The sequence below is a fragment of the Hypomesus transpacificus genome, chromosome 8, assembly GCF_021917145.1.
Source record: "Hypomesus transpacificus isolate Combined female chromosome 8, fHypTra1, whole genome shotgun sequence".
Classification (NCBI taxonomy): Eukaryota; Metazoa; Chordata; class Actinopteri; order Osmeriformes; family Osmeridae; genus Hypomesus; species Hypomesus transpacificus.
In genome coordinates, this window is record NC_061067.1 from 2,191,323 (window position 1) to 2,219,010 (window position 27,688).

Genomic DNA, 27,688 nt, shown 5'->3' on the forward strand with positions numbered 1-27,688 from the left:
AGGGAAAGGGTAGGGTGGGAGAGGAGGAGGAGTGGTGAGAATGGGGAGAGGATGTCAGAAAAGGATCTCCCTCCCTTTGGCAAACTTTATATGGTATCAAATTCACAACTGAAACTCTTATGCAAAATTGAAATCACGTTATTCACAGTAACAAATTGTCCTGGTCTCTGTAGGGTTGAAGCGTAAAGCCTAGTTGAGCATGTCTGTTGAACAGATCCTAGTCTTAGTACAGCAGCAGCAGCAACGTCACATACCACTCCAGTAGACAGAGCAGCCAGTGAAACCAGAAGGAGGGTGTGTTCTCCCGGTTCATATCTTGCTTTTGCCTTCGACAGCATTCGTATCTCTTTTATACAGAAGAATTGCATCTGTAGGCTTGGAGGCGTGTGTGTTCTCACTGTGCAAGAAACCTGTTTCTGAAGTAGAATTGAGTGTGTGTGTTCCCAGACTGTGTAGAGGTAAGAGTCTGAAGTCAAGTCTGCTCTGATTATTAATCTCTCAGTTTCCCAACATCCTAACTCAGTCTCAACCCCCCCCCCCCCCTACACACACACACACGCACACACACATACATGTTCACATACACTCCCACCCTCTCTTCATCCTGTTTACTATTTCTCCCAAGTTAATGTTTCTTCTTGACCTGAATGTCGTCGACCTAACCCTACCACCTATACACCCACCCCCCTGACAGGCTCGTGTTAACCACAACAGACCCACATGACAATTCGTTTTTTTTGTGCATTTTCAAAAATTATATATATATTTTTTACAACGCATCAACAATATTGCCTGCTAGCTAATTGGTCCAATTAGGCCAGTTCTGAGTAGACAACTGAAACTGCCTATATCCTTCCGCAGTACTATTTTTTCAATGACTTTGCGTTTTTATTTTGCTGACTCTGCTCAGCTTTTCACAACACACTCGTACTGAGCTTTCAACTGACGAGGTCCATTGCCAATTTCTCAGCTTCTCTAGCCCGTTCATTGCAACCCTTTAAAAACTGTCTCACTGTTCCGCGTATTTAGCTGCTGATACAGGAACTTCGAACTTGCATCATCCAGCCGGGTCGAGTTTGCCCGTGTCTGGATCATGAGGAAACTTGGTTGTATGAAGTAGTACTCCGTGTCTTCCGTGTCTCGCGTGTTTTAAAAGAACGCAAATTATTTAAAATGAACGCTCGCGGATTTTGTCAATGCTTGAACGAGATTACATCAATTTAAGTTATCGTAGTTTTCGTACTTAGACTGCGTTTGAGTCTCAGATTATACATTTCGTCCAGAGGCACATCTGCTTACATTGCACGAAGTATGTTTTATCAGTAGATAATTGAGCTACGACACATTTAACCTGTGTCAAGGTGTGCGTGCATGTTTGCGCCTGTGAACGTACACGTGTTACTAAGGGCAAGGTTCTCTCGTTAGGTCTCTCTACCTCAGCATTCACACTGCTATCTGACCGATCCGATATGAGATGTGATTGGTTCTGAAGTACACAAGACCACTTTCTGCTACTAGATCTTTTGGGAGTTTGTGAAACTTAATTCACTGCCACAGTTTGTGTTACAACAAGATGTCGTGTCTCATTCTCGGAGTTTTCAAACGGTGAGTATTTTCTTATTTCAGTCATATTTAGAGTGCACTATAAGATGTGCTTTCTGACCCGGATAACTATTTATAGTACTCCGGAACTACGGGGTACATAGTGTTCTATAGTTAACTTGACTACTGGTCGCGTTGCAACATTTCAACCCATTGATTGTGTTGTAGCCAATTATGCATGCACAATATTTGCAATAAGTGGAAACAAATGTCAACCGAATCAGACTCTTTTGAATACGACGACAAATTGTTTTTGCAATCTACGCAAGATTATGGCAATTGGCTCGTATCCTAGATAAACATCCTTATAGTATTATGACAACAACCACATTAAACACACCCTACAGGTTTAATAAGTTGTTTTTTTTCTTTACGTCAATAAGTGCCATGTTGACATAAAAATGTATTCCGAATCATATCCTAGTAGCATTCAATTCTCTGAATTCCTCCCCCCCCCCAGGCTATCTGACCATGTTGCACAAAGTAGGCTAAATGTGAGCAGCCTTGCATCATGTTGTGTTTACAGCTCGTCATTTGTGTGCGGTGTTCGCAACTCTGTCTGAATTAACTGTCCTCCCTGCATGTTTAAACCAGGATTCAGGCGACCCAACGTGATGCATGCCTGTGTTACGTGCGTGTAGTGCCCTCAGGGTTCTGCACAGACCTCAGGAACTGTTATCCGATAACTGGTAGGGGGAGTGTGGGTGGAACTGCTTGTGGTTCCCGATGATTGGTTGACTTTTTCTGGAGGGGTGTTGGATTGGGAAATGGAACCGTGCAAAGCTCAACTAGTATCATGGGAGGAAGAGGGGGGCAGAGGGTGGAAGAGGGGGGGAGAGGGTGGAGGAGGGGGGGGGGGGGGGGAGGGGAGTGGGAGGGGAGTGATCTCTGTTCCATTGTGCTCATCTGTTTCAGTCAGTGATCCAATGGGAGAAAATGCTCAAATCTGTGAGTTAGTTACACAGAGAAGATATCCATGAGGAGGGAGGGGTTTAGACTCAGCTTGACTTTAATCTCTGCTGCTCACACAACCAGAGTCTGTCAGGGGGGGGATGGGGGGGTTGCCAGGGGAGGAAGAGAGGTTAAAGGTCAAACGGGCAGCCATGTCTTGAAGCTTCAGAACAAATTGTCGTTGATGTCCAGTCTCACTCTGTACAGCAGGCCTCCTGTTGCAGATAATACATAGCAGTTAACAAGCAGCAGCTTGTGGGTCATTAAGGGTGGCTTCAGTAAGGTGCTCCTTTAAGGATGTATGCCAAATTCAGATTTTAACCTCCTTAAAGTGTCTTGAACAAAGGTCTTTCTTTCTCTGTGTGTGAAGCAGTGGTCAGTGGCCTCATGTCTGAGCTCTGGTGCTGTTGGCATGATGGCATGTTGGCATGTTGGCATGATGCCTGCTTTATCAGCACGTAGTTATCTTCTCTGCATGTGCTTGTTGGCCTCTGCCCTCTAGACCCTATCCTTAAGAGAGAGGGGGAGAGAGAGAAAGAGAGAGAGAGAGAGTGTGGGTGTGTGTGTGTGAGAACTTTAATGACTCTGTGCTGCTAGTTTGGACTGCATGTGCCCTCTGTCAGAGAGACTCTCAACTGAAGTAGAAATGTGTGATTCAAATTAGCCAGTGGACCCAAAACCACCAGTTAAAAATGTGAGTCAGATTATACAGCAGATCCCGTGGAGTCCAAATTGAATTTGTAGAAAAAAAATTGAAAATCGAATCAATCCAAGTTGGGTGGACTGGAGAGTAAGGACTGTCAGCTCATCCTGTCTGGTGTTTCCAGAGAGAGGTTTCTCTCTGTTTAACAGCTGTCTGACCCGCCATCTTCCTGGCTCGACACCAGAGACGGCTTGGAGGTGATCCTGGTGTTTCACCAAGAAGGGGCCCTCTGTCACCATGAATGAATGAGGGAGCTGATAAAAGTTCCCCTTAAACTGCATGTCATGGGGGTCCAAATCTAAAAACATGAACCCAAACTGGAGGACAGCAGGGATGGGGTGCCACCACACAGAGGCAGATCACATGTATCTGTGTAAAAATCCAGTTTTTATCACCTTGAGTGTCGTCACCCTAACCTCCTTTGTGTTCCCCAGGCGAGGCTGTGTGGGGGCGGGGATGGGGGTCCGCTCCCTGGCCTCAGTGCCCTCCCTGCCCTCCGCCGTGGCTGACTTTGTAAAGGGGGCGGTGGCCGAGTGCCAGCCCGCCCGCGTGCATGTGGTGACGGGCACGGCCGAGGAGGCGTCCGGCGTCCTGGCCGGGCTGGAGAAGGACGGCATGGTGAAGAGGCTGCCCAAGTACCACAACTGGTGAGGACTGCGCCACGCCCTGCCCCCAGAGCCACGCCCTGCCCCCAGAGCCACGCCCTGCCCCCAGAGCCACGCCCTGCCCCCAGAGCCACGCCCTGCCCCCAGAGCCACGCCCTGCCCCCAGAGCCACGCCCTGCCCCCAGAGCCACGCCCTGCCCCCAGAGCCACGCCCTGCCCCCAGAGCCACGCCCTGCCCTGCCCAGCAAGACATCCAGGTTGTAAAGATTAGATTGACTTGTTTGACCTTTCACCCCTGCCCAGCTGGCTGGCAAGGACCGATCCCAAGGACGTGGCGAGGGTGGAGAGTAAGACGGTGATCGTGACCCAGCGTCAGTGGGACACGGTGCCCATCCCCAGCCCCGGAGCCAAGAGCCAGCTGGGCAGCTGGCTGAGCGAGGAGGACTTCCAGAAGGCCCGGCAGGAACGCTTCCCTGGCTGCATGGCTGGTAAGGCTGGATCTCTGTCTCTCTCTGCCTCTGTCCGTTTCTGACGGAAGTATGTGGCCCAACGTTTCTCCATACCTCCCCTACCCTAAAAGCCCTGGGGTGACGGGCTCGGGAGAGGGTCTGGTTTGACACCACTGCTCTTCCATGGGAGAGATGCCCTGTAGTTCTGGATTCACTTAGACAGCAGGTGCTAAGTAACAGTTCTGTGTGTCTCTGCTTGTGTCCTCCGCCAGGGCGTACGATGTACGTCATCCCGTTCAGCATGGGTCCTGTCGGCTCGTCTCTGTCCAAGATGGGCGTGCAGGTGACTGACTCCCCCTACGTGGTGGCCAGCATGGGCATCATGACCCGCATGGGCACGCCCGTCATGGAGAAGCTGGCGGAGGGGGCGGAGTTTGTACGCTGCCAGCACTCTCTGGGGCAACCCCTGCCTCTGAAAGGTACTGCTCACCTCTTTCTGGGTGGGGTATCATCAGCTATTGGTGTGGTGTGTGTGTGTGTGTGTGTGGTCCTGGGAGGATCCTGTATGGCTCCCTGACCTGGGCGTTCACCAACCTCTCCCCCCAGCCCCCCTGGTGAGCTCCTGGCCGTGTAACCCAGAGAAAGTGCTCATCTCCCACCTGCCAGACAGCCGGCAGATCCTGTCCTTCGGCAGCGGCTACGGGGGAAACTCCTTGCTGGGGAAGAAGTGCTTCGCCCTGCGCATCGCCTCCCGCATTGCCAAGGACGAGGGCTGGCTGGCCGAGCACATGCTGGTGGGTGTGACGGGGGGCAGACTGTGACTTGGAGATGAGCACTCTCTGTTTCTTGACCTTCCTGCTTCTCCCTCCTCCAGATCCTGGGCATCACCAGCCCCCAGGGGGAGAAGCGCTACGTGGCGGCAGCGTTCCCCAGTGCCTGTGGAAAGACCAACCTGGCCATGATGAAGCCTGCCATGCCGGGGTGGAAGGTGGAGTGTGTGGGCGACGACATTGCCTGGATGAAGTTCGACAGCCAGGGTATGGAGACTCTTATTCACACACACACAAATATGCGCCAAAAGTAACTCTCACTCACAAAAAGTGAGTACCCAGTCTGTTTCAGACTGGGTATTAGTACCTGGGGCCTTGCAGTTTGTCCTGCGAGAGTCAGCAGTTGGACACCAGTGGTTATGCGTGTCACTGCTCTGCAGGGAAGCTGAGGGCCATAAACCCAGAAAATGGCTTCTTTGGCGTGGCGCCCGGAACCTCCATGAAGACCAACCCCCACGCCATGGCAACCATCGCCAAGAACACCGTGTTCACCAACGTGGGCGAGACCAGCGACGGGGGGGTGTGGTGGGAGGGTCTAGAGACCCCAGCAGAGGGCGTGTCGCTGATGGACTGGCACGGCAAATCCTGGACGCCCGGTGAGCTACGAGGGGAGAAACAACGCCACTTGGTGGCAGGGGACATGTGACGTTATTAGTTCTGTTGGAGTATTTCTGTGCAGTTTAATTGCCCGCAACCTTGCACTGCTGCTAGAATAGCAGTGTTTATATCACGGCGTTCAGGTGTGGTGTGTTCTGTCTCATCACTCCTCCCCTCCTGCTCCTCCTCTCCCAGGTGACTCCACCCTTTGTGCCCACCCCAACTCCAGGTTCTGCACCCCGGCCGCCCAGTGCCCCATCATCGACCCCCAGTGGGAGAGCGAGGAGGGGGTGCCCATTGATGCTATCATCTTCGGAGGCAGGAGACCAGAGGGTGAGGATGACTCTCCTCTTCCGCTCCCCTAAAAATGACCAAATATATAAAATGATGCTTTATATTCCCCCCCAAAAAGAGAGCGCTGTTTTCACCGTGGCGTTGCCCTTGTTATTTACACCTCCTTGCCTGAGTACACTGGATCCTCTGTGTCGATGAGGACACTGGATCCTCTGTGTCGATGAGGACACTGGATCCTCTGTGTCGATGAGGACACTGGATCCTCTGTGTCGATGAGGATACTGGATCCTCTGTGTCGATGAGGACACTGGATCCCCTGTGTCGATGAGGACACTGGATCCTCTGTGTTGATGAGGACACTGGATCCTCTGTGTTGATGAGGACACTGGATCCACTGTGTTGATGAGGACACTGGATCCTCTGTGTCGATGAGTACACTGGCAGCGACTGAATTTGCTTGTGAGTGGCCCCGTGTGGTGTTGCATAAACTGTGCTAGCTGTGTTATGCTAGCTAGTTTAGTTTTGACTGGAAACACACTTGACTCTACTCGTCCACAAATGCCCTAATAAATGCATGGAATAGGGTTGGCTTCTCCTGCTAGGTTACCTTTTCACGGTGCCAGGTAACTCACACTGCCAGGCCTTCCACGTGACGTCCGTTGAAAGTGAATCGGAGGCCAAATGTTGGCCAAAAAGTCCTAGGGGAAACACTGAAGGTCTTCTTCTATTGTTACATGTTAGGATAGCTAATAGGATCGGCAACAATGTCACTGTGGCCCCCCTGGCCCGACCCCTGTTAATGCCTGACCTCTGACCCCTGTTCTGCTGTCCCAGGAGTCCCTCTGGTGTACGAGGCCTTCAACTGGCGCCACGGGGTGTTTGTGGGAGCAGCCATGAGATCTGAGTCCACAGCAGCAGCTGAACACAAAGGTACTGACTCTTTCACATGCATCTGATCTTATAAAATGATGCAAAATGCTTTTCAAGGAAAATAAACATTTGTTTGTTCGATACCAGGGAAGGCCATCATGCACGACCCCTTCGCCATGCGGCCGTTCTTCGGCTACAACTTTGGAGACTACCTGGCCCACTGGCTGAGCATGGAGACGCGTCGGGGGCCCACCCAGCTGCCCAAGATCTTCCACGTCAACTGGTTCAGGAAAGACCCGGCGTCCGGATCCTTCCTCTGGCCCGGCTTTGGGGAGAACGCCCGCGTGCTGGAGTGGATCTTCAGGCGCTGCGGGCGCGAGCGGGAGGACGAGGCAGCCCGGAGGAGCATGGTGGGCTGGCTGCCCCAGGACGGCTCCATCAACGTCCAGGGCCTGGCTGGGGACGTGGATATGGCCGCCCTCTTCGACCTGCCCAAGGCATTCTGGGAGAAGGAGACCCAGGAGCTGAGGGCGTATTTCAGCCAGCAGGTGGGGGCGGACCTGCCCCAGCAGGTGGGGGCGGAGCTGGACGCGCTGGAGAAGAGGGTGAGGAACTGACCAGGAAGGAAGGATGAAGAGGTAACAAGCGAAATGATGGACGTTACACTACAGTGATGCTAACATGAGGGGATGGGTGGGTGGGGGGGGTAAACTCAGGGCAGTCTTGGGAGGATACATGGAGATGTAAACTAAAGGTTGGAGATGTAGAGGAGGTAGAATGATCTGAAGGGTTTCTCACTGCCTGATGCTTCCGGGTCACTGGGGTGTGAGATGAGGAAGGGCGTCGTGGCTGTGGGGGAACAGTGACGAGTCGTAGTGCCTTACTGACATTCTGCAACCAAGCTGAACGCTTGGATGTTTACCAGCTGCACCCCAAAGAATCACGTCTGACCTGATGAAGTTTGTTTGGTAGAAGAAGGCATGAACACTTTACTGTATTCAGGTCATTTCTCCTGAATGCTAATGCTGGCTTTATGTTCAAGAATAAACGTATCCTATTAGCTCAGGGAAACATTGTAAAGGAATGCCTTCGGGAAACAGGATGATTTGCAAGGTTGCCACTTTTATATTATTCTGAATTAAAAAGCATGAATGTTTACACCATATGTCACATTTTGGACCAATAAAAGCAAGAGATTTGAAAAATGAACGTGAAAGTGTTTGAGTGCAATGAATAAATAACTTTAAATTAATCTCCAGTGTTCTACAAAACCTCCTGTGTCTACTGTTAACATAGCTATGTAAAGTACATAATACATAAACTAAACATTGCTGACTTTTCTGGAGGCTAAATGTAAAATCAGTGTTGACCACTAGATGGACATCAGTGCATCACTAGTACATCAAAAGGAAGGTTTGTTGGAAAGGCTTCAAGTTACTAAAATACCCAACATGCTAGTGTAAAAGGAGACTGACATTGATATTGTTTCCTAAAATTATACTAGTTTAATTCAAAACAAAACAAAAATCTGATTGCGAGGAGCACTTCAGACACTGACGGACTAGAACCCAATTCAACTCAAAAGAACAAGTCAAAATACTTATATTTAAACATCCCCAAGGATGAGATGTTAAAGAAAAGGTTTATGTTGGCCTAATTAAGAAAATAATTGACTTAAGAGGAGACATGGCAAATGCTTATTTGTTGACTTGAGCGTTGAGGTCTTCAGGGTCCTGTGCAGGCAGCTGCCCCCCTCCCTTCCTCACCTCAGAGTACTCTGTCTTTTCTGAGCACTTCTCCAAATTCCTGTTGGCTCTGTGCTGCAGTTTGGAGAAGTCTATTTCACCATACTGGATCTCCTCAGACTGGATTGGAGGTTCCTCTGCTTCCACAGGCACCCTGGTGGCATGGCTGGTGGCATGGCTGGTGGCATGGCTGGTGGCATGGCTGGTGGCATCTGTCTCTTCACTCCCAACAGGCAGGGTCTGCCACACAGGCCACAGACGAGGATAAACCACCGCAGTTAAACGAGATGCTTAACATGGCTCACAGCACACTGAGGGACCATGTTAGTGGAATTTACCAAAAACTTCACAGGTTCCCTATAAGCCTTAACACACACACACATACACACACTGAGGAAGCATGTTACAGTTCTGTACCAAACAACACACAATTTCGTAATCTACAAAATTCTATTTTCACCACTTCCTTGTTTTTGTTCAACTTACTACAATAAAATATATTGTTGTATTGACTATTATGATATGTATAAGAGAAAGCGTGCTCACCTGCTCTGACGTGCTGGCTGTCATCTTTGCTCCCCTGTCGACAGAACCGCTGGATTTTCTCCTCCTAAAATACATTTATTTTTAATTTAAGAGCATCAATTTGTCTACATGAAGATCTCCAGGGTCTTTCCTCACCAGACAGCCAGCAGAACGAGGAAGAACATGGCTGCAGACCCTCCTGTGATCGCATAGTACAACATGTTTGTCGGTTGCTCTATAAACAAACAAACAGAACGTGAATATATGAAGTTGTAAATGCTGTTACCGTTTACACAACACGTGTTGTGCAAAAATCGGTCGAAAACTGTCCAGGGACCGCTGTTCTAATGGCTTGCCATACTGTTCAGCAAATGTTAGATGTAAGGGTTCGAACATTCGCCGAACAATATGGCAAGCCATTTGAACAGTGACCCGATGTCAGTTTTCGATAGGTCACCGATTTCGGTACAACAGTGCGGCTGACTTCTATTGATGCATATAAGGGCCACCTCTAATCACCAGCTGAACCTCAGGTGAACTCTGCTGGCCAAGGCGGTTTCTGGCCACGCAGGTGTAGCTTCCTTTCTCAGCTTCGGTCACATTGATGGTGAGGGTGTCTCCAATACCAACTGACGTGTTTCCGCTGATCCTGACCCAGCTGAAGGTACTGACCGGAGGGTTAGCACTGCTGGTGCAGGTCAGAGTCACGTTGCTACCAACTGACACCGGATCAGTTGGGTGGATGGAAGCGGAGGTATTTTGTGGAGAAACTGAGAGGGGATTCATAAGACATGAATAATGATCCAGTATCTGCTCATTCAAGTAGACGGAGAATGTTTGAACAACATGCTACTGATGCATCATGTTTTATCACTCATACCAAAACAAACAATAATGTTACAGCAGTACACGTTACGAAATAACTATTCTTGGAACGTGGATGCTCTCGTGTAAATATAAAATAGGAGGATGGATGGACGGACGGACGGACAGACAAATATATAACTTACATGAAACATTGAGAGTCACAGTTACTTCTGATGCGTAGGCCTTCTGACTCTCAGTTGGATATATAGCTGTACAGGTGATGTTCGTCCCATGGTGACGGGCAGCGGTAGTGAAGTTCACCGTGAGCTGGGCTGACTTGGTTCGGTCTGAATTCTCCTGAAGTGTTTTGACTGTAGCTGTCCCCTTTGGGCCAGTCCATTTCAGCTCAGTGGGGTGTGTGGGGCAGGGTGCCACAGCAGAGCAGGAGACAGAGACAGAGACGCCCTCCTTCAGACTCCCTGGGTCGGTGATGGTCGGTCTGGGAGGCACAGCTGAAGAACATTACAAAGTTATGCCATCTACCATCTACCATCTACCATCTGCCATCTACCATCTGCCATCTGCCATCTGCCATCTACCATCTACCAGACCTTCAGTCACTTAAAGCCCAGGAATATCAACATGTATCATATCATATTCAGACAATGGTGTGAGTTGTTATTGAGGATCCAGATAATGTTGTAGGCCTAATCTACGCATTAAAGCTATTAAGTAGTTACATTGTAGAGAATATAAAAGGGTGCCGTCAATTGTTAAATATTTAACAGTTTTGTGACACAAGTCTATAGGCTACTAAAAGGATGCCAGCTGTTTTCCGTCTTTCATGCAAACGATACAAAACTGTGAAGAAAGTCTGTTCAACATTCTTTTACCGTGAACATTTATTTTACAAGCATTGGCTGTGTCTGTTGCTCTGAATGATGGGTCCTCTATTCTGAAGTAGTAGGACTGTGCATCATTTAGCATTGTTACATTGTTCAGCAATGAGGTGCAGTTTCTCTCTGTGAGGTTTCCAATTATCTTCATTGAGTAGATATTCTCCGGGTTACTGCTATTGTAGATGACATTCCGTGGATTATTGGCAAATAGTGGATCGTTGATTATCCAAACTCCTTTTGAGTTGGATGTAAAGATTGGTACAGTAGTGGTAGTGGGACTAAAGAGACATGGGATTAGCACGCAGGAGCCTGACAGTGCTGTGATGCTGCTTGGCATCGTAGCAGTGACATCACGTCTAGCCGCAGCACCTGCAACAGGGACGCGCGCATGATCAACCTCAAACCACAGCCGTTAATCAACAGAAAGTTGTTTTATCGTTCAAGTGTTCTTTACAAGTAACATATTAAAATGTGAACACAATGCTGAGTATCAGCATATTTCTTTACATAATTATTATAACAAATACTACTACTACAATTAATAGGTTTTAAAACCAATGTATACTTTTGAGTTTGTTGGCATTTAAACTCACCTGACAGGAAAAGAACGATGAGAAACATCCTATTCCAAATCTGATGTTCCATACAAAAACACATTTTATAATGAGTAACAATCACCCACTTGTAGACAGCACCGTATATGGCTGTTAAAATACACGCTGGATTAGAATGAACTTTTAAGAGCCCATACGGTTTCTCATTAGAAAAGATTATACAATTTTAATAAAAGACAAATGTTAAATGCTTGCCTCAATGCGACGCTGACGGGAAGATATGCTGATGGAAGCTTTGACAACATCTAAATATAGCAACTTCTGTGTAAACGGAGTTATGAACAACCAACTTCCCTTTTCCCTCTGGTGTAGTTAGCTAAATAAGACATCTGATTGAGTGGGACTCAAACCTATATATATTAAGGTGTTTAGCTAATACAATGTTCTTCATAAACAAAATTGTTCAATCAAAATAATATTAAAGATTAAGTTGAACTCCGTAGAGAAACATTATTCTTAATGTAAAAGGTAATATATTTTTATCTTTATCATTAACTAAAGTGAGGTATCTGTACTTGATTTTAATTTATACTGTGAACCCAAAATACATAGTAAAAAGAACTTGATCAAGAACGTTTCTTTAACTTGTAAAATAAAATGTGATAAGTGTCTCTTTGATGTAATTTAATGTATTACAATCATTGGTGTAATGCAATTTTTTATGTCGTTTATTATTTATTTTATTTAATCAACTTCTACAGTGTGATAGTGTGAGGGGAGATATACCGTGGGAGATTGAGCGGAGCGGCATCTTACAGTACAGGTCCTAATGTAACTTCCGACAACAGAAACTGCTAAATTAGTCAATGAACCACTATAGATGCAAGATACATTTTGGACTAGAGCTGTTAGCAGTTAGCAACAGATCATGGGTAACATTATGTAAATCGGGTTAAGATATTTCACATGTCACAGTATTAATGCTGTCACTGCATATCACCATTGCTCTAGCGCATTGCATAAGCTGCCAGTACAGTAAGTCACAACATTCAAGTTTTGGTTAGTGGCTACCAACTAAAATTGTACCAGAAAAAAAACTACAATGATTCAAACAAGTTCTCCCAGAAGGCATTACAACTTTTATTCTAAGAAAAAAACATTTCCTAAAACATTTACTTCACATTTCTTCATAAAAAACTCAAATTCAAATGCATTTTTTTTCAACATGAAAAAGTGTTGTTTCACAGGGCTTTTTTAGAGCTGTTCCACTTCCTTCCTCCACAGGAAGCCCTGCTGACAACGTCTTGCTTTGTCTTCTCTTATTTACCCTTCTTAAACTTTCCGGCCGTGGCTCCAGTCTTCAGCTTCTTCTTTGTGGATCCCTTCATCTCAGGCTCCTGAGCAGAGGGGAAGAGGAGGAGATGACCAACCCAGATACAAAACTGTTGCAACTCCACACAGCCCACCAGGAGCCAAGATGGCGTCCGGTTGTCACTACCTTGCGTTTGGACGACAGAGATCCCGTGACGGAGAAGAAGGAGTCCAGCCGGCCTTGAGTGCTGCCCTGGCGGCTTTTCAGGATCTTCTTACAGCCGTTACGCATGCGGTCCTCACTGTCAACACACACACACACGTTTGTTTTTCTATCCTAGTGGGGTCCGACCACTTACTTCCATTCAAAATTGTGTTCTGTCTAACAACTAACTTTTTAGGTAATTCAGTTTCTACCCCTAAAAAAGGATTTGAAGTCTCCTTGACAAGGTCCATTTTCTTGTCTCACTATACTTGTGAAGAGTTTAGTGGTTCAAGCAAGGGTAGTTACACAAGACAAACAGGTCCAGCACCACAGCAGGGTGAGTAGAGAGGGAGGGTTCACACCTGAACTGTTTCTCTGCACACCTGAACAGTTTCTCTGCACACCTGAACAGTTTCTCTGCACACCTGAACTGTTTCTCTGCACACCTGAACAGTTTCTCTGCACACCTGAACTGTTTCTCTGCACACCTGAACTGTTTCTCTGCACACCTGAACTGTTTCTCTGCACACCTGAACTGTTTCTCTGCACACATGAACTGGACAAGTCCGTCCTCATCCGGCTCACTCCACTTCAGCTCCAGACAGGAGCAGTCCACCACGTCTGGGGTGAGGAACAGACCGCGTGCCTCCTTGTACAGCCAGTCTTCCGGTACAGGGTGCTTCTACACCAGAGGAGACAACAGTCACAGGTCTGAGTTCACAGGTCAGAGTTCTTAAAGGAGCAAATTCTCTCCCAGGTCATCTGTCAGCTTCATCACTATCAACAGCATGTGACCCAGCCTATGCAGTACACTGCATTGTTGGTCTCAAAGGTTTATCCCGCTAGACGAGGGGAGCGCTGTGAGGATCCCTCTGTGGACCAATGAGTGAGGAGCGGTGTGTGTGTGGGAGCTCACTGATAGGTCGATGTTGTCGAGGATCTCCTCGATGGAGCCGTGCTGCCTGATGAGGTCCATGGCCCTCTTGGGCCCGATGCCCTTGATGGTGCCGCAGTAGTCACAGCCCAGCAGGATGCACAGATCTATGAACTGAGATGGAGGGGAGGGTCAGATAACATGGTACCAACAGGGCCCAGGGCCCTGGACTGGGGAGGAGGTGTGGTGTGGGGGGGAGGAGGTGTGGTGTGGGGGGGAGGTGGTGTGGTGTGTGGGGGGGGGGGGGGTAATGCTGAGGTACCTGTTCGTGAGTCAGACCGATGTCCTGCAGAATACGACTGAAATGGAACTCCTGGATAGGCAACTTTCTGTCAAAGACAAAAACACTAAATCTTCAGTGAGCTCAAACAACCAAAAATAGGATACATCTACTTGATACCTTTACATTACATTTGAGTAAGGCTGCCACTAACGACTATTTTTCTATCGATTAATCTGTAGACTATTTTATCAATTAGTCGATTAATCTAAACGATTAATTTTCCTTAAAAAAAAAGGCTTACAAATTAAAGTGCAAAACTGTAGGTTTAAACTATCAACTCCAACGTTAATTAAAATATTTAGATAAGGTACATAACATGTCCCAACAAACCTGAACACACACCCCTTTTAAACTAAAAATTCCAAGGTGCTGGTTCTGGGCTGGTGCTTATACCAGTTCGGTAATGATTCAATAGCGATACTCGCCAATTATCTAAGAACCAGGTAGTCTACATTTACCACACACTAGAGCCGGAGTTGGGCTAACGTCTTTAAATCACTTCATACGCCTCCATTGTCCAAGCAACGCGTCATGGTTACGGTTAACAAGTTAGCTAAAGAGCAAGAGCTAACCTAGAGAGCCATCCTATCAACCAACGTAGAATAAACCCAGATTCTAACCTACCTAAACATTTATTCAATGGAAACTCTAAGGTAGCAGGCAGACGACTTTATAGCTTTAATAATGCATGTATTTAGCAGCTACAATGACAACATATATTAAAAAGGCTCTCCCTAATAAACATGAATACACAACACCATACAACGGTGGTTTTGCCTTTTCTGGCAGTCCAGTATAGCGCCTGTATGTTTTCTTTTCAGGTGCTCGTGCAAAGCGCAAGTGCTGCTGTGGTATGCCATTGCAACTTTGCACAATGTACAAACCACCTTATGTTTGGTGATGGCGTTAAGTCGAAGTGTTAAGTCGAAGTATTCCCATACTTTTGAAGCCTCTGGTATTTGGGGACTCGGGTTTCGGAGCCCAGTCGGACTCTGCTGCAGCTGCCATGATATTTGAGCGTTGACTGGAGCCGACCAATAACTTGAGCCAACAACGACTGACGTCATGCAAGCACCAATTACGTTGTGATATTGAATAACATTTGTTATAATGAATTGAAGCGTTTTTTGTATTTTCTTATAATTAACAACAATTTTAAAAAGATGCATCGATTTAAAATATTGATGTCGACGCATTTTCAGCGTCGACGTCGTTGATGTCGACGAATCGCGGCAGCCCTACATTTGAGTACATCACATATGAGTACATTACATGTCGGGAGTGTGGGGGGAGGAGCTAACGGTGTGAGTATTGGGGAGGAGCTACAGGTGTGAGTATGGGGCAGGAGCTACAGGGGTGAGTATGGGGGAGGAGCTAAAGGTGTGAGTATGGGGGAGGAGCTACTTGGCTTCGCTGGCGGTGAGGTGTCTGAGCAGGACGCCCGTCCCAAACGTCAGCCCGTCCATGTCCTCCGTCGCCGTGGCGAACACCTTCCCTGCTTTCACCAGAGCGGCACAGCTGGCCTCTGCTTCACATGGGGCCTGGAGGGAACACCACACCTGCCTCAGGTACGCCACACCTGCCTCAGGCACGCCACACCTGCCTCAGGCACGCCACACCTGCCTCAGGCACGCCACACCTGCCTCAGGCACGCCACACCTGCCTCAGGTACGCCACACCTGCCTCAGGTATGCCACACCTGCCTCAGGTACGCCACACCTGCCTCAGGTACGCCACACCTGCCTCAGGTACGCCACACCTGCCTCAGGTACGCCACACCTGCCTCAGGCACGCCACACCTGCCTCAGGTACGCCACACCTGCCTCAGGTATGCCACACCTGCCTCAGGTACGCCACACCTGCCTCAGGTACGCCACACCTGCCTCAGGTACGCCACACCTGCCTCAGGTATGCACAGCTATCATCTTCACATTCACATATCTGAATATGTTTGTAGAGAGGGGAGAGGCTGTGGGTAGAGAGGGGAGAGGCTGTGGGTAGAGAGGGGAGAGGCTGTGGGTAGAGAGGGGAGAGGCTGTGGGTAGAGAGGGGAGAGGCTGTGGGTAGAGAGGGGAGAGGCTGTGGGTAGAGAGGGGAGAGGCTGTGGGTAGAGAGGGGAGAGGCTGTGGGTAGAGAGGGGAGAGGCTGGGGGTAGAGAGGGGAGAGGCTGGGGGTAGAGAGGGGAGAGGCTGTGGGTAGAGAGGGGAGAGGCTGTGGGTAGAGAGGGGAGAGGCTGTGGGTAGAGAGGGGAGAGGCATCTGGACTCCTACCTCTACGTACGGAACCCCCATGAGTGTAAGGAGCTTCTTACACTCGTCGTTGTGTTGCCTGGTGACTTTCACCAGACGCTTGCTGAACTTGTCTATGTTCTCCTGCTCCCCTAGTGGTCAGAACAAGCATGTCAACCAGGGCTCCAAATGATCGTGTCCCAGGGACAATGAAAAATAAATCGTAAATATATTTTCAACCTTTCAAAGCTTTTTTTCAAAAAACATTTTTCCAACCTTTAGAAACTTTTACTACAGCCACACCAAGCATTGTGTCAGCCCCAACATGAAACAAGCAAGAACATTGTGTATTCTATTGTGTGGATTCAGACATTGATTTGAGCCCCGCGACTGTATGGATTACTTAAATAGTGTTACAAATAACCTAGACCCATGATGGAATGCAAAAACACAAGAATTTACATTTTGTGACAGGTCAAGTTTAGTTTGGGACGGTTCATTTTGCACTTTGAGACGGTACTGGGACAGTGAGGGGGAACATGTATTTGCCAGCCCTGGTGTCAACACAGGGGCGGTTCTCCACGGGGGCTACAGGGGCCAGGGCCCCTGTAAGAATGTCCCTGCCCCCCCTGAGCTGACTGAATTAAATGAATGAATTTACACGCTTTTCTGAAAGGTCATGTCTGTTTATGAAAGGTCATGTCTGTATGAGGTGAAAGGTCATGTCTGTATGAGGAGAAGCTTCCGTCAGCTGTAAAGGGTTCTCTCACCTGCTTCCTGAGCCTGGGCGAGCAGCTTCTCAGCCTCGGCTCTCCTCTCCCCTCTCTTCTCCAGCTGTCACACACACACACACACATGCATATGTATGTATATTTATATGTATGTATATTTATGTGTATGTATATTTATATATATAAATAAATGAACAAGCTTGAGACGCTTACGCAGACCTATAGGTGTTTGTAACATAAGGAACTGAAGGTACAAGCCAGGTACTAGTATAACCCGAGAACACACCTCTCCTGACTTGAGCTGCGGAGGCTTGCCGTCAAACACGTACACCGGTTTAATACCATTCTCCAGCATGCGGATGGTCCGGTAAAACATGCCCATCAAGTGGCTGCAGATACACAGGAAGAGAGATAGAACAGGCCAGACACTAGTTAGTGATCAAGGATAAAAATAATAAAAAGTATATGCCCCCCATAAAGGAAGTGTATACTGTAATTGATGTGGAGACGAGTAATCATGAGATGGTTACCTGGTTGTCTCTCCGTCCTCATTCTGCAGAACATTACCATCCTGTCTGACAGCGATGAGGAACTGATAGATGCACATGGAAGCGTCAATGGCGATCTTTCGCCCTGTGTTAAAACATAATACATGCAAACCCACGTTAGTCACAATTCCTTCGCCACCTAGCTAAACAACCTGCGTTGTAGCCAGTATGTTGTGTCGTGCTTTGGAGTTGAGAGCTGGTCTGCTAGCTGGCTGGCTAACTGGCCAAAGTGTACGTAAGGGAGACGTTCAGCTCATAGCAATGGATATAATGTAGCTTCTAACAATGCTGCTTAGAAATGGGGCTGTTTACCAAAGAAGTTCTTCATTTCTTGTTCTTTGATGGCACCTGGTGCCTGGTCGGCTATCAACTTCGCAAGTCCGTGAATTCCCATGGCGGTGGAGTTTCAGACACCAAACTAAAAAGATGCAAAACAATGAGTCCGTTCATGCCGGATTACCTCAAATCTGCAGCGGGACGTTTTAAATACACACTACCGTAATTTTTGACAAAGACAGAATGAGACATTTCATATAATGGAAAAAGGCCCTTGTTTACACCGGACTTACCCTTGTTCTGCAACCGTGGCGCAGAGAATGATGTCTATTTCGCGCGAAAATTACATCTAGACATTACAAGAAGAGCTTGAGCGCATTACGCTATTGGAAGCAGGGTTATCGATGATGCAGTGTTGATGTACATGTCTGTGTCTTTGAAAGTGGCACCAAGACGTTCGATTGGTGAGATTCAGGGAAATCCGGTAATGAAAAAACTATAAACAAAGAATCAGAAACAAAAATATTTGACATACAACGTTTAATCGATGTATTTAAATCTACAAATCACACATACACATGTTTCTATAACGTGTTTTAAAAATCGTAAAAAAATAAAGATTTGGTTCAGGTAATATGGAGGTGTGGTTAGCTTTACCCCGCCCACTCCGGAAAAGTCGGTCGTCGTTATTTTCATTTTTTAGGTGACGTGGAGTCGGTTCCCTTCGCTCAACCAATTTAATGTGTCTTTTTAAGTACGGTCTTAACCCGTATCTGTATATAATCAGTGTACTGCATTTGAACAAAACGGATATTAAAAATGTCTTCAAATATTTCGATTAGATCCCAGCAAAACTGAAGAGAAGGGGTGCGAAGAGCCGAGTTCCTGGGCCTGGAGTCTGAGGAATCCAGAGAGAACAGGAGCGTTTGGTACGATCTGTCCTGTAGCAAGCCTACATCAGGTCGCTAGTTTGACGAGGATAAAAATAATCTGCCACAATAATTGAACATTCTGGCTTGATGCTAAAGTAGTTGCATCTATTGGTTAAAATGTTACATTGTAACAATGATGTCTTTCGTGGCCAGCGCTGTTGTTATTATTGTTAGATATTGTCAGCTAGATGTTGTGCAGCAGCCGTCATAGTAGCAGCCTGCCTATACTATTCCTCAAACCTTTTAACACCTGCACGACTGTGATTAAACTTGACGCCTGTCCATGTCTGATTGTGGTCCCGTACATCAGTCGCTCATATAAGTTATCCGAGTCATTCGTTTTCTCGACAGAGACCACAATGAATGGAGCGAAAAAGCTTGTCCCACGAGCAGCTGGCCAGATGTTACTCTTTGTTTTGTGCCTTTTGCCACATTTCGGGTGGGCAGCAAACTTCAAGCAAGGGGACCCGGTTACTCTATATGTAAACAAAGTTGGGCCTTATCACAACCCCCAGGAAACGTATCATTATTACACGTTGCCTGTTTGCAGGCCGAAAGAGGTGAGTTTGAATATGACAAGTGTTTAACTAGGATCAGTATAGATATGAGCTCTTACTTCATGACAAAATTACCTTACAGTTACATAAATGACTTAGAGTTTAATGTGATGGAGTCACTCTCAGTGTAGATAGATGATAGACAGATACTTTATTGATCCAGAGGAAAGTCTAGTAAGATATTCTAGTCACACAGTTGCACAACGTGGTCTGTGTTGATGGCGTTCCTCTCCAGGTGCACCACAAGTCTCTGAGCCTGGGAGAAGTCCTGGATGGAGACAGGATGGCAGAGTCTCTCTACGCCATCCGCTTCAGAGAGAACACAGAGAAGAACCAGCTGTGCCAGCTGACCCTCACAGAGACGGAGGTACATGGCGTGTGGAAGGTTTCCCAGCGGGGGCCCGGCCCGGGGGGGCCGTGGGGTCACCGTCTCTGGCTGTGTGTTGCAGGTGGACCAGCTCAGAGAGGCTGTGGAGGAGCTGTACTACTTTGAGTTTGTCCTGGACGACATTCCGATCTGGGGCTTTGTGGGATACATGGAGGAGAGCGGCTTCTTACCTCACAGTCACAAGGTGGGCGCTCTTCTTCTCCTGTCCTCTCCTCCTCTCCTCCTGTCCTCCTCTCCTCCTCTCCTCCTGTCCTCCTCTCCTCCTGTCCTCTCCTCCTCTCCTCTCCTCTTGTACTCTTTTCCTCAGCCAAACACCCTCTCAGCTCCCCTCTGCATCCTATAAACTGACCCTGCGTGTGTCCCCCCCCCTCCCCTCGTGCAGGTGGGCCTGTGGACACACCTGGACTTCAACATCGAGTACAACGGCGACTCTGTGATCTTCGCCAACGTGTCTGTGAAGGACGTGAAGCCCGTGCCCCTGGAGGAGGCTGGCGGTGGGGGCGGGGGGCAGGGCGGGGGGCTGCAGGTCACCCACACCTACAGCGTGCGGTGGTACGAGAGCCCGCTGAGCCCTGCGCGGCGCGGGGAGAGGCTGAGGGATCACTCCTTCTTCCCCAAGACCCTGGAGATCCACTGGCTCTCCATCATCAACTCCCTGGTGCTGGTGGTGCTGCTGCTGGGCTTTGTCATCATCATCCTCATGAGGGTGCTGAAGAACGACTTCGCCAGGTATGTGTGGTGGATGTTGGTGATGGGGTGGGTTGGGGGTGGATGCTAGTGATGGGGTGGGGGTGGATGCTGGTGATGGGGTGGGGTGGGGGTGGATGCTGGTGATGGGGTGGGGTGGGGGTGGATGCTGGTGATGGGGTGGGGGATGGAGGTGAAGTGGGAGGTGGGGGAGGCTGGTGAGGACAGCTGTAGGGCCACCAGCCTGGAGAGCTGAGCTGCTGTTCTGCAGGTATAATGTGGAGGAGGAGGGGGGCTGTGAGGATATGGACCAGGGGGACAACGGCTGGAAGATCATCCACACAGACGTGTTCCGCTTCCCCCCCTACAAGAGCCTGCTGTGTGCTGTACTGGGAGTAGGGGCTCAGTTCCTGACTCTGGCAACAGGTTAGCACACACACACACACACCACACACACACACAAACACACACACACCACACACACACACACACACACCACATACACAAACTCTCTCCCCCTCCCTCCCTCACTCCCCCCCCTCCCTCCCCACAGGCATCATTGTCCTGGCGTTGCTGGGAATGTTCAATGTGCATCGTCATGGCGCAATCAACTCAGCTGCCATCGTGCTGTACGCTCTGACGAGCTGTGTGTCTGGGTATTGTTCCTGCGGCTTCTACACACAGATCCACGGGCAGCGCTGGGTGTGGAACATCATCCTCACCTCCTCGCTCTTCTCCGGTGAGGAGGAAGGCCATGGCCAGGGGAAACTCTGGGTGGAAATAACAATCGGGTTCATTTAGCTGCAGACGCTTTTATCTGAAGCTGTGAGATGGGATTTATCTCCTATGAAATGTTATTTCTCTGTTCTGTCTATGTGGGGGTGAGTACATAAAGATGTAGTTTTTTTAAGAACATGATTTGGAGCGTAGGCTTCTTCCATTTTGTTTCAGGTTTTGTGTTCCGTGCCCCGAGAATGTCCCTGTAATGGATTGGTGCACTGGAGCTTGAACTGAATTTTTGAACCATAAATCTTTTTTATTTCTATTGATGCTTTTCCCCTTGTCCTTCCTTCTCTGCTCTCTCTCCCATCCTCCTTACTTGCTATACTTCTATCTTCCTCCACTCATTCCACAAATCCCCCCATCCTCCCCGTCCTTCCCATCCCCTCTCATCCGTTTTGATTGTTCCTGTCCCTCTTTCCGTCCATCCCACCCCAGCCCCCCTCTTCCTGACGTGGAGTGTGGTGAACTCAGTCCACTGGTGGAGCGGCTCCACTCAGGCTCTGCCCGCCTCCACCGTGCTGCTGCTGCTGGGCGCCTGGGCGCTGGTGGGCTTCCCTCTCACCGTGATCGGAGGCATCGTGGGGAGGAACCGGGCCGGAAGCTTCCAGGCGCCCTGCCGCACGCGCAACATCCCCCGGCAGATCCCCAAACAGCCCTGGTACAAGCACCCAGCCGTGCACATGGCCATAGGGGGCTTCCTGCCCTTCAGGTGAGGCTGGGGGGATAGATGGGGCAAGACGATGTGTAGCAATGCTAGGAGTTCAAAGATCCACGGTAGCAATGAGCAAATCGGCTCTTAGAGATCAAAGTAATTCACCTATTGTAAATGATGACAGATTTTTTTATATTGCTCTGGCAGGATACTCATATGAACCCCCTGAATGTGTCCCTCTCCCCCTCAGTGCCATCTCAGTAGAGCTGTACTACATCTTTGCCACGGTGTGGGGTCGTGAGCACTACACGCTGTACGGCATCCTGCTGTGTGTGTTTGCCATCCTGCTGTCTGTGGGCGCCTGCATCTCGGTGGCACTCACCTACTTCCTGCTTTCTGGAGAGGACTACCGCTGGTGGTGGCGCAGCGTCCTGAGCGCAGGCTCCACCGGCATCTTCATCTTTGTGTACTCGCTGTTCTACTACCGGAACCGCTCCTCCATGAGCGGCCTGGTCCAGAGCGCAGAGTTCTTCGGGTACTCGCTGCTCACAGCGCTGGTGTTCTCCCTCATGCTGGGAACAGTGTCCTTCTGGGCATCACTGGCGTTCATACGCTACATCTACCGCAGCCTCAAGATGGACTAGTGCACGCACACACCTGATAGAGGAAACAGTACCTTCACATACACATTCCCCATCATGTCAGACAAAAAAACAGTGCGTGTGCACACCCCTCTGGCTGGGGGAGAGCCTGAGGCCTTCTGGGGGCAACAGGAGCCTAACCCCATCATAGTTGAAAAGGGACGTACAGATGGTGAGGGGAGATAAAGGGATGAGTGATGCTACGTATGAATGACTTGTTCTAGGGTTTAGAGTGATTGTAAAATGGTGATGGGAGCAATATTGACTTGTATATTACGGTCACCCTCAACTGTTGGTTCTGATGTAAATATACAATCTTTTCAATAAAAACCTTTGTTACAAGACACACGTTTTGTACATTTGTTTCAAAGAATCAGAGGTGCTGATCATGAAAAATGATTTTTTGTATTTCAGCCTCATAATGCAAGATATCTAGCCTGACATTGTCATACTCATAATTCTAGTCAGAATATGAGTCTGAAAACTCTCCGTTGGGCTGTGACTACGGGGCGTGTTTCAACCGAACTCGTAAAACAAATGCCTCTTCGCTCAATTGGATAGACCTACAACCAATCAGAGCACGTAATATGTTTGTTGAAAACGAATTCAACCCAAGCGCTCTTTCGTGACGTTGTTGATTACGTTACTGTTGATCATCTGTCCATGATCGTATAAAGCCCGCCCTGGCAATTTCATTGGTCCGTCCCAATTCTGGTTTTCTGTAGTTGTCCCCAATACGAGACCCTCCAGACCCAACTTCCCGACCAAATTTGTTTGTGGGCGGGGAGAAGTTGGGCTGGCAGCCAGGCTACCAGATCTACATACTTCATTACAAAAACAGTCAGACAAAATCAGTTAACAGGCATTTATTTGGAAATACCCCAAAGTTCATACCCAACAGGGAGCCCAGTTTCCATTTGAGTAAAAAACAAACAAAAAAACATTCCAAATCAGATCTTATGAACACCAGGCCAAAATCATTGATGTTTATTTAAAACCGTTTCCAACAAAAGGGAAACCAACCAGGGTTTATATTTAAAAAAAATAAGCCAACCCAAATAAAAACCTGTTAAGCTGAAAGGGGAGCAGCTCTTTCACCTTTGGGACTTGGAATGACAACCATTCAGTGCAATAAGATGTGTACACATCAGACGTGTGGCAGTTCCTTATACAAGTCTAGATGGAATTAAACAAGCTGCTCCAGGCACACTGCAGAGAACACATCCACTATAAATACTCTGGTAAGAACTTTGATAGACATGGTATACAAATATAAAAAGATATGACCAATAAAAAAACCTCCTAGCTCATGACACTAACATTAACACTCCATTGAATAGATGGCAGAACTACTGACACCCATTTCATTGTAAACAGCCCATGGAAACTTTACAAGGCAAAAAAACCACAAGGGAAATGTGTGGTGTTCCTGGCGTCTAAAGGCCGGCCTCGTGGGGGGGCCCGGGGAGGACAGGGTTCCCCTCGTCTCTGTTCATGCTGGTGATGGAGACGGCCTCCGCGGGGCTGTAGCCAGGGTGGGTGTACTGGTAGTGGGTGACAGCAGGGGGCCGAGGCCAGCAGGGGGCCAGGGAGCGGGGCCCGGGCTGGGGGGAGGGGGGAGGAGGGGCAGGGTAGGCCCCAGGACCGGGGTAGTAGGGCAGCTTGGAGACGCTCTGTCCTGATTCCCTCATCGGGTGGGTGTAGTAGTCTGGAGTCTGAGGACCGGCTGGAAACTGGCACACAGAGAGAATGTTATGATCACACACGTAGCAATAAACATTTAAAGGAGAGGGCTCCCCTCATGTCCTGTATCATCCTGCCTTTAAGACCTCATCCAGACTGTGAAGAGGCCTCCATTGTGGATGAGTTACTTTAAGTCCGTGCCTCAAGAGTCTCTGTTATTGAACAGGACACATTGGCTGGACTACAGATGACCCAATTATTAACACACCCATCTACATGATATAATGACACATGTATCCATAGTACCTGGTGTCTAATGAGCTCACCTGGTTGGCTGTGGGGGTGCTGGGGTAGCCTGCTGGGCCTGTTGGGGTGCTGGGGTAGCCTGCTGGGCCTGTGGGGGTGCTGGGGTAGCCTGCTGGGCCTGTGTACCTCTCAGACACCCAGCTATTGTCCTTCTGGTGTCTCCTAAGCTTCATCCTCCGGTTCTGGAACCAGGTCTTCACCTAACACACGTTTACATTATTCATTAGCAGACTAAAATGTGATTGATCCAAACTCACGTACAAACAGTAGATTAAGGATTAGAATTGCACAGCTCTAACAGTATTTCGCGGTCAGTGTCATGAACTGTGTTTTCCAGGCACAGTTCAGAACTAAATCACCAACCACAAGTATATGCGTTTCAAGTGAAGTAATGATATTGGTCTCACCTGTTTGTACGTCAGCCCGGTCAGCCTTGCCATCGTTTTCATCTCCACCGGGGTGAGGTATCTCTGCATGCTGAACCGGTGGGTCAGGGCGGTCATTTGGCTATCGGAGAAGGCCGCCCGCGCCTTGGGTTTCGTCTTCGATGTCGACAGGGGAACGGGTCCGGGGTTACTGACCGCCTCGCCGCCCGGAGGAATGGGGTCTTCTTCAGGCAGAGAGCTGGATACGTTTCCAGGGCTCCCGCCGTCTGTCTCCTCGCCCGGATCGTCCCGCTTCCAGTCGGCAGGGTGGGTCTGAGGAACAAAGCCTCTGTTGCTCCCTGAACTCCAAGAGTCTGAACGAGACGAAAAGTAAAATACCAAATTTGAGAATGCAAACGAGAGCCACACGGCGGCGCCATACATTACTGAGACCTCCAAAAAACGCACAGTCGTCGCTCTAACTACTTTCAAGATGGCTTTGAATTCATGGTTGGCGGTGGAGATCGCAGCCCTTGACCGGGACCCAGAAAATGTAGGTTACCGGTGCCGTGCACATCACTTAATAGTAAATATTAGCTTGCAGATGTGTATTGCTTGCCAAAGTTAATTAGCCATCTATCTAGGTCTACTAGCACACTAGCTAGCTAGCAGTGCTAGCTATACACATACCTGGCGATGTGTGAGCCTCAGAATCACTTGTTGGGGGGTCGCTATTTACGTGCTCAACTTTAATCCTTTCATCAAGTTCGGTCCGGTTGTGGGACAGGAAAAGCCGCCCGGTCTGCATGTGAGAGTCGCCAAAATACAGGACACCCGGTCCTGGGTAATGGACGTTATTTACAGCGATGTGTTCTGGGCTCCGGGGTGGCGATTCTTGCTGCGGCGCCGCGAGCTGCGGATTCGAATAGTAGCCTCCATTAGCCCCCGTTTGATACGCGGCCTCGGCCCAACCCGGTAAGTTTGAGTTATTTTGCTCGGATCCCGTTTGGTACATGAGACCATATGCGTACGCGTGGTAGGACGGGTTGTAGTTGTAGTTAACTGGGATCTTCCAGTCTGCCATGCTGAGTGTCGGCCCGTTCGGCTCAAGCAGGATGTTAAGGTTAAAAATGTTCGGTTCTTCGACGCCGTCCGATACGCTTCTCCGTCGCACTGCCACAAAAGTCATGAGTGTACCAAGCCAAATGGAAACAGGTGGCGTTTTTAAATGAAGGTGCGTTGTGGGTGTGGAGACCAATGTAGGTGTGGATCAAGATTGCAACCAATCAGTTACGTGTATTCAGGTCTACGCAGGTAAAGGCCGCGCCCCTAGGCCGTGTGCGACATGAGGCAGGTCAAGTTTGGAGATTACGAACAGCGACCTCCAAATTCAACTGATTCAGTTATTAGTTAGATCTAAGATTGACTAAATGAGGGACGAAACAATTCCTCACAATCAAAGATAATTTAAAAACTAAAATTATAGCCTAGATGTGGTTGCTATTGTCTCATATTTAAACCATCCACATTTTGGGGGGTAAGGTAACAGTGTAATGATTGTACAATGGCAGATAATGCACACTTCTAGAAACATCTATTTCCGCCAAACACAGGCATTAGCATTGCATATGCTTGAACTGTGTAACATTGCAGCTGAGAGGATGTTGTACTCATCCGTTCACTGCTGATCTGCTTTCCTCACTAGATGTACTTTTTATGTTCCAAATAAAAACGTCAATACAATATCAACAATACACTATTTTAAGATGCTTTGTAGTCCAAACATTATGTATGTTTAGACTCCAAAAATCAAGATGTGATTTGGATAAATAGCAGACATTTTATTTAAATGATGACAAATATACTTTCAGAGTCACTAGATGGATCTATGACCCAGACAAAAGGGTGTAAGCTACTATAGATGTGCTAGCCTGACCAGAGCAGCTATGGGTCCAACTATAACTATAGTCTTCCAAGTAGCAACTCACAAGAAAGTAAGGGGATACATTTCCATTACCTTTCATTCATTTAGCAGACACTTTTTGTATTCAAAACAACCATACAAATAATGCATGTAATAAGTACAGCAGATCACGGGTCAGAAGTGTGTGTGGGGAAGTTTGGTTTTGGACAAGCAGTCCAGGGTAGCCTGTGACTTTGAAGTATGAGGAGCACTGTTTAATAATGTGTGTGTCTTGGAATGTGAACGTCTGTAATGTGTGTGTGTAAAGTCAGGCTTATTGTATCAATAGGCACAGCTGTGGTTGTGCAAGTTCCCCACCAGGATCCATTAGCAAAAACCTTTCACCAAAATGAAGAATTACCATCCAAATGCTTGTTTGTGGTCCACCTCCTTGACTAGATTGGAATGGTAATATTTCAGTTGGAGGTGAAAACAAGTGATGATGGTGAGCTGATGGTACTGTTAGCATACTCACTGAACTCTGCCTGGACAGAGGGGGGGGGGGGGGGGGGGGGGGGGGGGGGGAGTTAGGCATGGCTGGAATGTAGGGTGTGGTTGTGTAGTTAACACACATTTTAGTTGCACAGCCTGACCATAATTGTATGTATCGTTTCTCATCTATGTCTCCAGTTGATGCTTGAGGAGTAACTGAACTTTAGGCTGTTGTAGTCAGTGTTGGATAAAATATGTGCTTTCATCATCACGTTTATTTTGACCAAATCATGCAGTCTTTTTAATGGGTTGAGCATAATGTTGCAGTTATTTAAATCCTGTTTTAATGTGG

The 27,688-nt window shown here is 48.2% G+C and overlaps 5 protein-coding genes across 7 annotated transcripts; 2 read left to right on the forward strand and 3 right to left on the reverse strand.

Annotated features, from left to right (window-relative positions):
• Positions 1-909: 909 nt before the first annotated feature.
• pck2 (phosphoenolpyruvate carboxykinase 2 (mitochondrial)) lies at positions 910-8,094 on the forward strand. Its single transcript, XM_047024440.1, has 10 exons — positions 910-1,605; positions 3,691-3,903; positions 4,165-4,349; positions 4,583-4,789; positions 4,917-5,104; positions 5,185-5,347; positions 5,521-5,736; positions 5,933-6,070; positions 6,866-6,961; positions 7,049-8,094. Exons 1-10 carry the CDS (start codon positions 1,574-1,576, stop codon positions 7,516-7,518), a joined length of 1,908 nt encoding a protein of 635 aa, XP_046880396.1. The 5' UTR covers positions 910-1,573; the 3' UTR covers positions 7,519-8,094.
• A 13-nt stretch (positions 8,095-8,107) lies between these two features.
• On the reverse strand, positions 8,108-11,785 carry si:dkeyp-28d2.4 (sialic acid-binding Ig-like lectin 13). Its single transcript, XM_047024445.1, has 8 exons — positions 11,687-11,785; positions 11,471-11,510; positions 10,872-11,246; positions 10,182-10,490; positions 9,681-9,941; positions 9,328-9,406; positions 9,193-9,256; positions 8,108-8,886 (listed from the first exon to the last, which is right to left on the reverse strand). Exons 2-8 carry the CDS (start codon positions 11,496-11,498, stop codon positions 8,599-8,601), a joined length of 1,404 nt encoding a protein of 467 aa, XP_046880401.1. The 5' UTR covers positions 11,499-11,510; positions 11,687-11,785; the 3' UTR covers positions 8,108-8,598.
• Positions 11,786-12,179: 394 nt separating this feature from the next.
• On the reverse strand, positions 12,180-18,331 carry fen1 (flap structure-specific endonuclease 1). The gene is made up of 12 exons (XM_047024449.1): positions 18,241-18,331; positions 17,984-18,089; positions 17,654-17,756; positions 17,410-17,512; positions 17,163-17,226; positions 16,435-16,544; positions 15,569-15,705; positions 14,144-14,210; positions 13,864-13,995; positions 13,478-13,629; positions 12,930-13,044; positions 12,180-12,828 (listed from the first exon to the last, which is right to left on the reverse strand). Exons 2-12 carry the CDS (start codon positions 18,063-18,065, stop codon positions 12,751-12,753), a joined length of 1,143 nt encoding a protein of 380 aa, XP_046880405.1. The 5' UTR covers positions 18,066-18,089; positions 18,241-18,331; the 3' UTR covers positions 12,180-12,750.
• Positions 18,332-18,614: 283 nt separating this feature from the next.
• tm9sf1 (transmembrane 9 superfamily member 1) lies at positions 18,615-22,931 on the forward strand. 3 transcript variants are annotated; one of them, XM_047024442.1, is made up of 10 exons: positions 18,615-18,701; positions 18,790-18,876; positions 19,231-19,439; positions 19,672-19,803; positions 19,886-20,008; positions 20,207-20,553; positions 20,783-20,937; positions 21,065-21,250; positions 21,730-22,003; positions 22,197-22,931. In XM_047024442.1, exons 3-10 carry the CDS (start codon positions 19,239-19,241, stop codon positions 22,588-22,590), a joined length of 1,812 nt encoding a protein of 603 aa, XP_046880398.1. In that variant the 5' UTR covers positions 18,615-18,701; positions 18,790-18,876; positions 19,231-19,238; the 3' UTR covers positions 22,591-22,931. The 3 variants fall into 3 exon arrangements, with proteins under 3 accessions (XP_046880398.1, XP_046880399.1, XP_046880397.1); XM_047024443.1 differs by having other exon boundaries at positions 18,615-18,650; XM_047024441.1 differs by having other exon boundaries at positions 18,615-18,876.
• A 566-nt stretch (positions 22,932-23,497) lies between these two features.
• nanog (nanog homeobox) lies at positions 23,498-26,025 on the reverse strand. Its single transcript, XM_047024160.1, has 4 exons — positions 25,632-26,025; positions 24,984-25,315; positions 24,597-24,776; positions 23,498-24,320 (listed from the first exon to the last, which is right to left on the reverse strand). The coding sequence occupies exons 1-4, from the start codon at positions 26,023-26,025 to the stop codon at positions 24,024-24,026; spliced, it is 1,203 nt and encodes a 400-aa protein (XP_046880116.1). The 3' UTR covers positions 23,498-24,023.
• Positions 26,026-27,688: the final 1,663 nt, after the last annotated feature.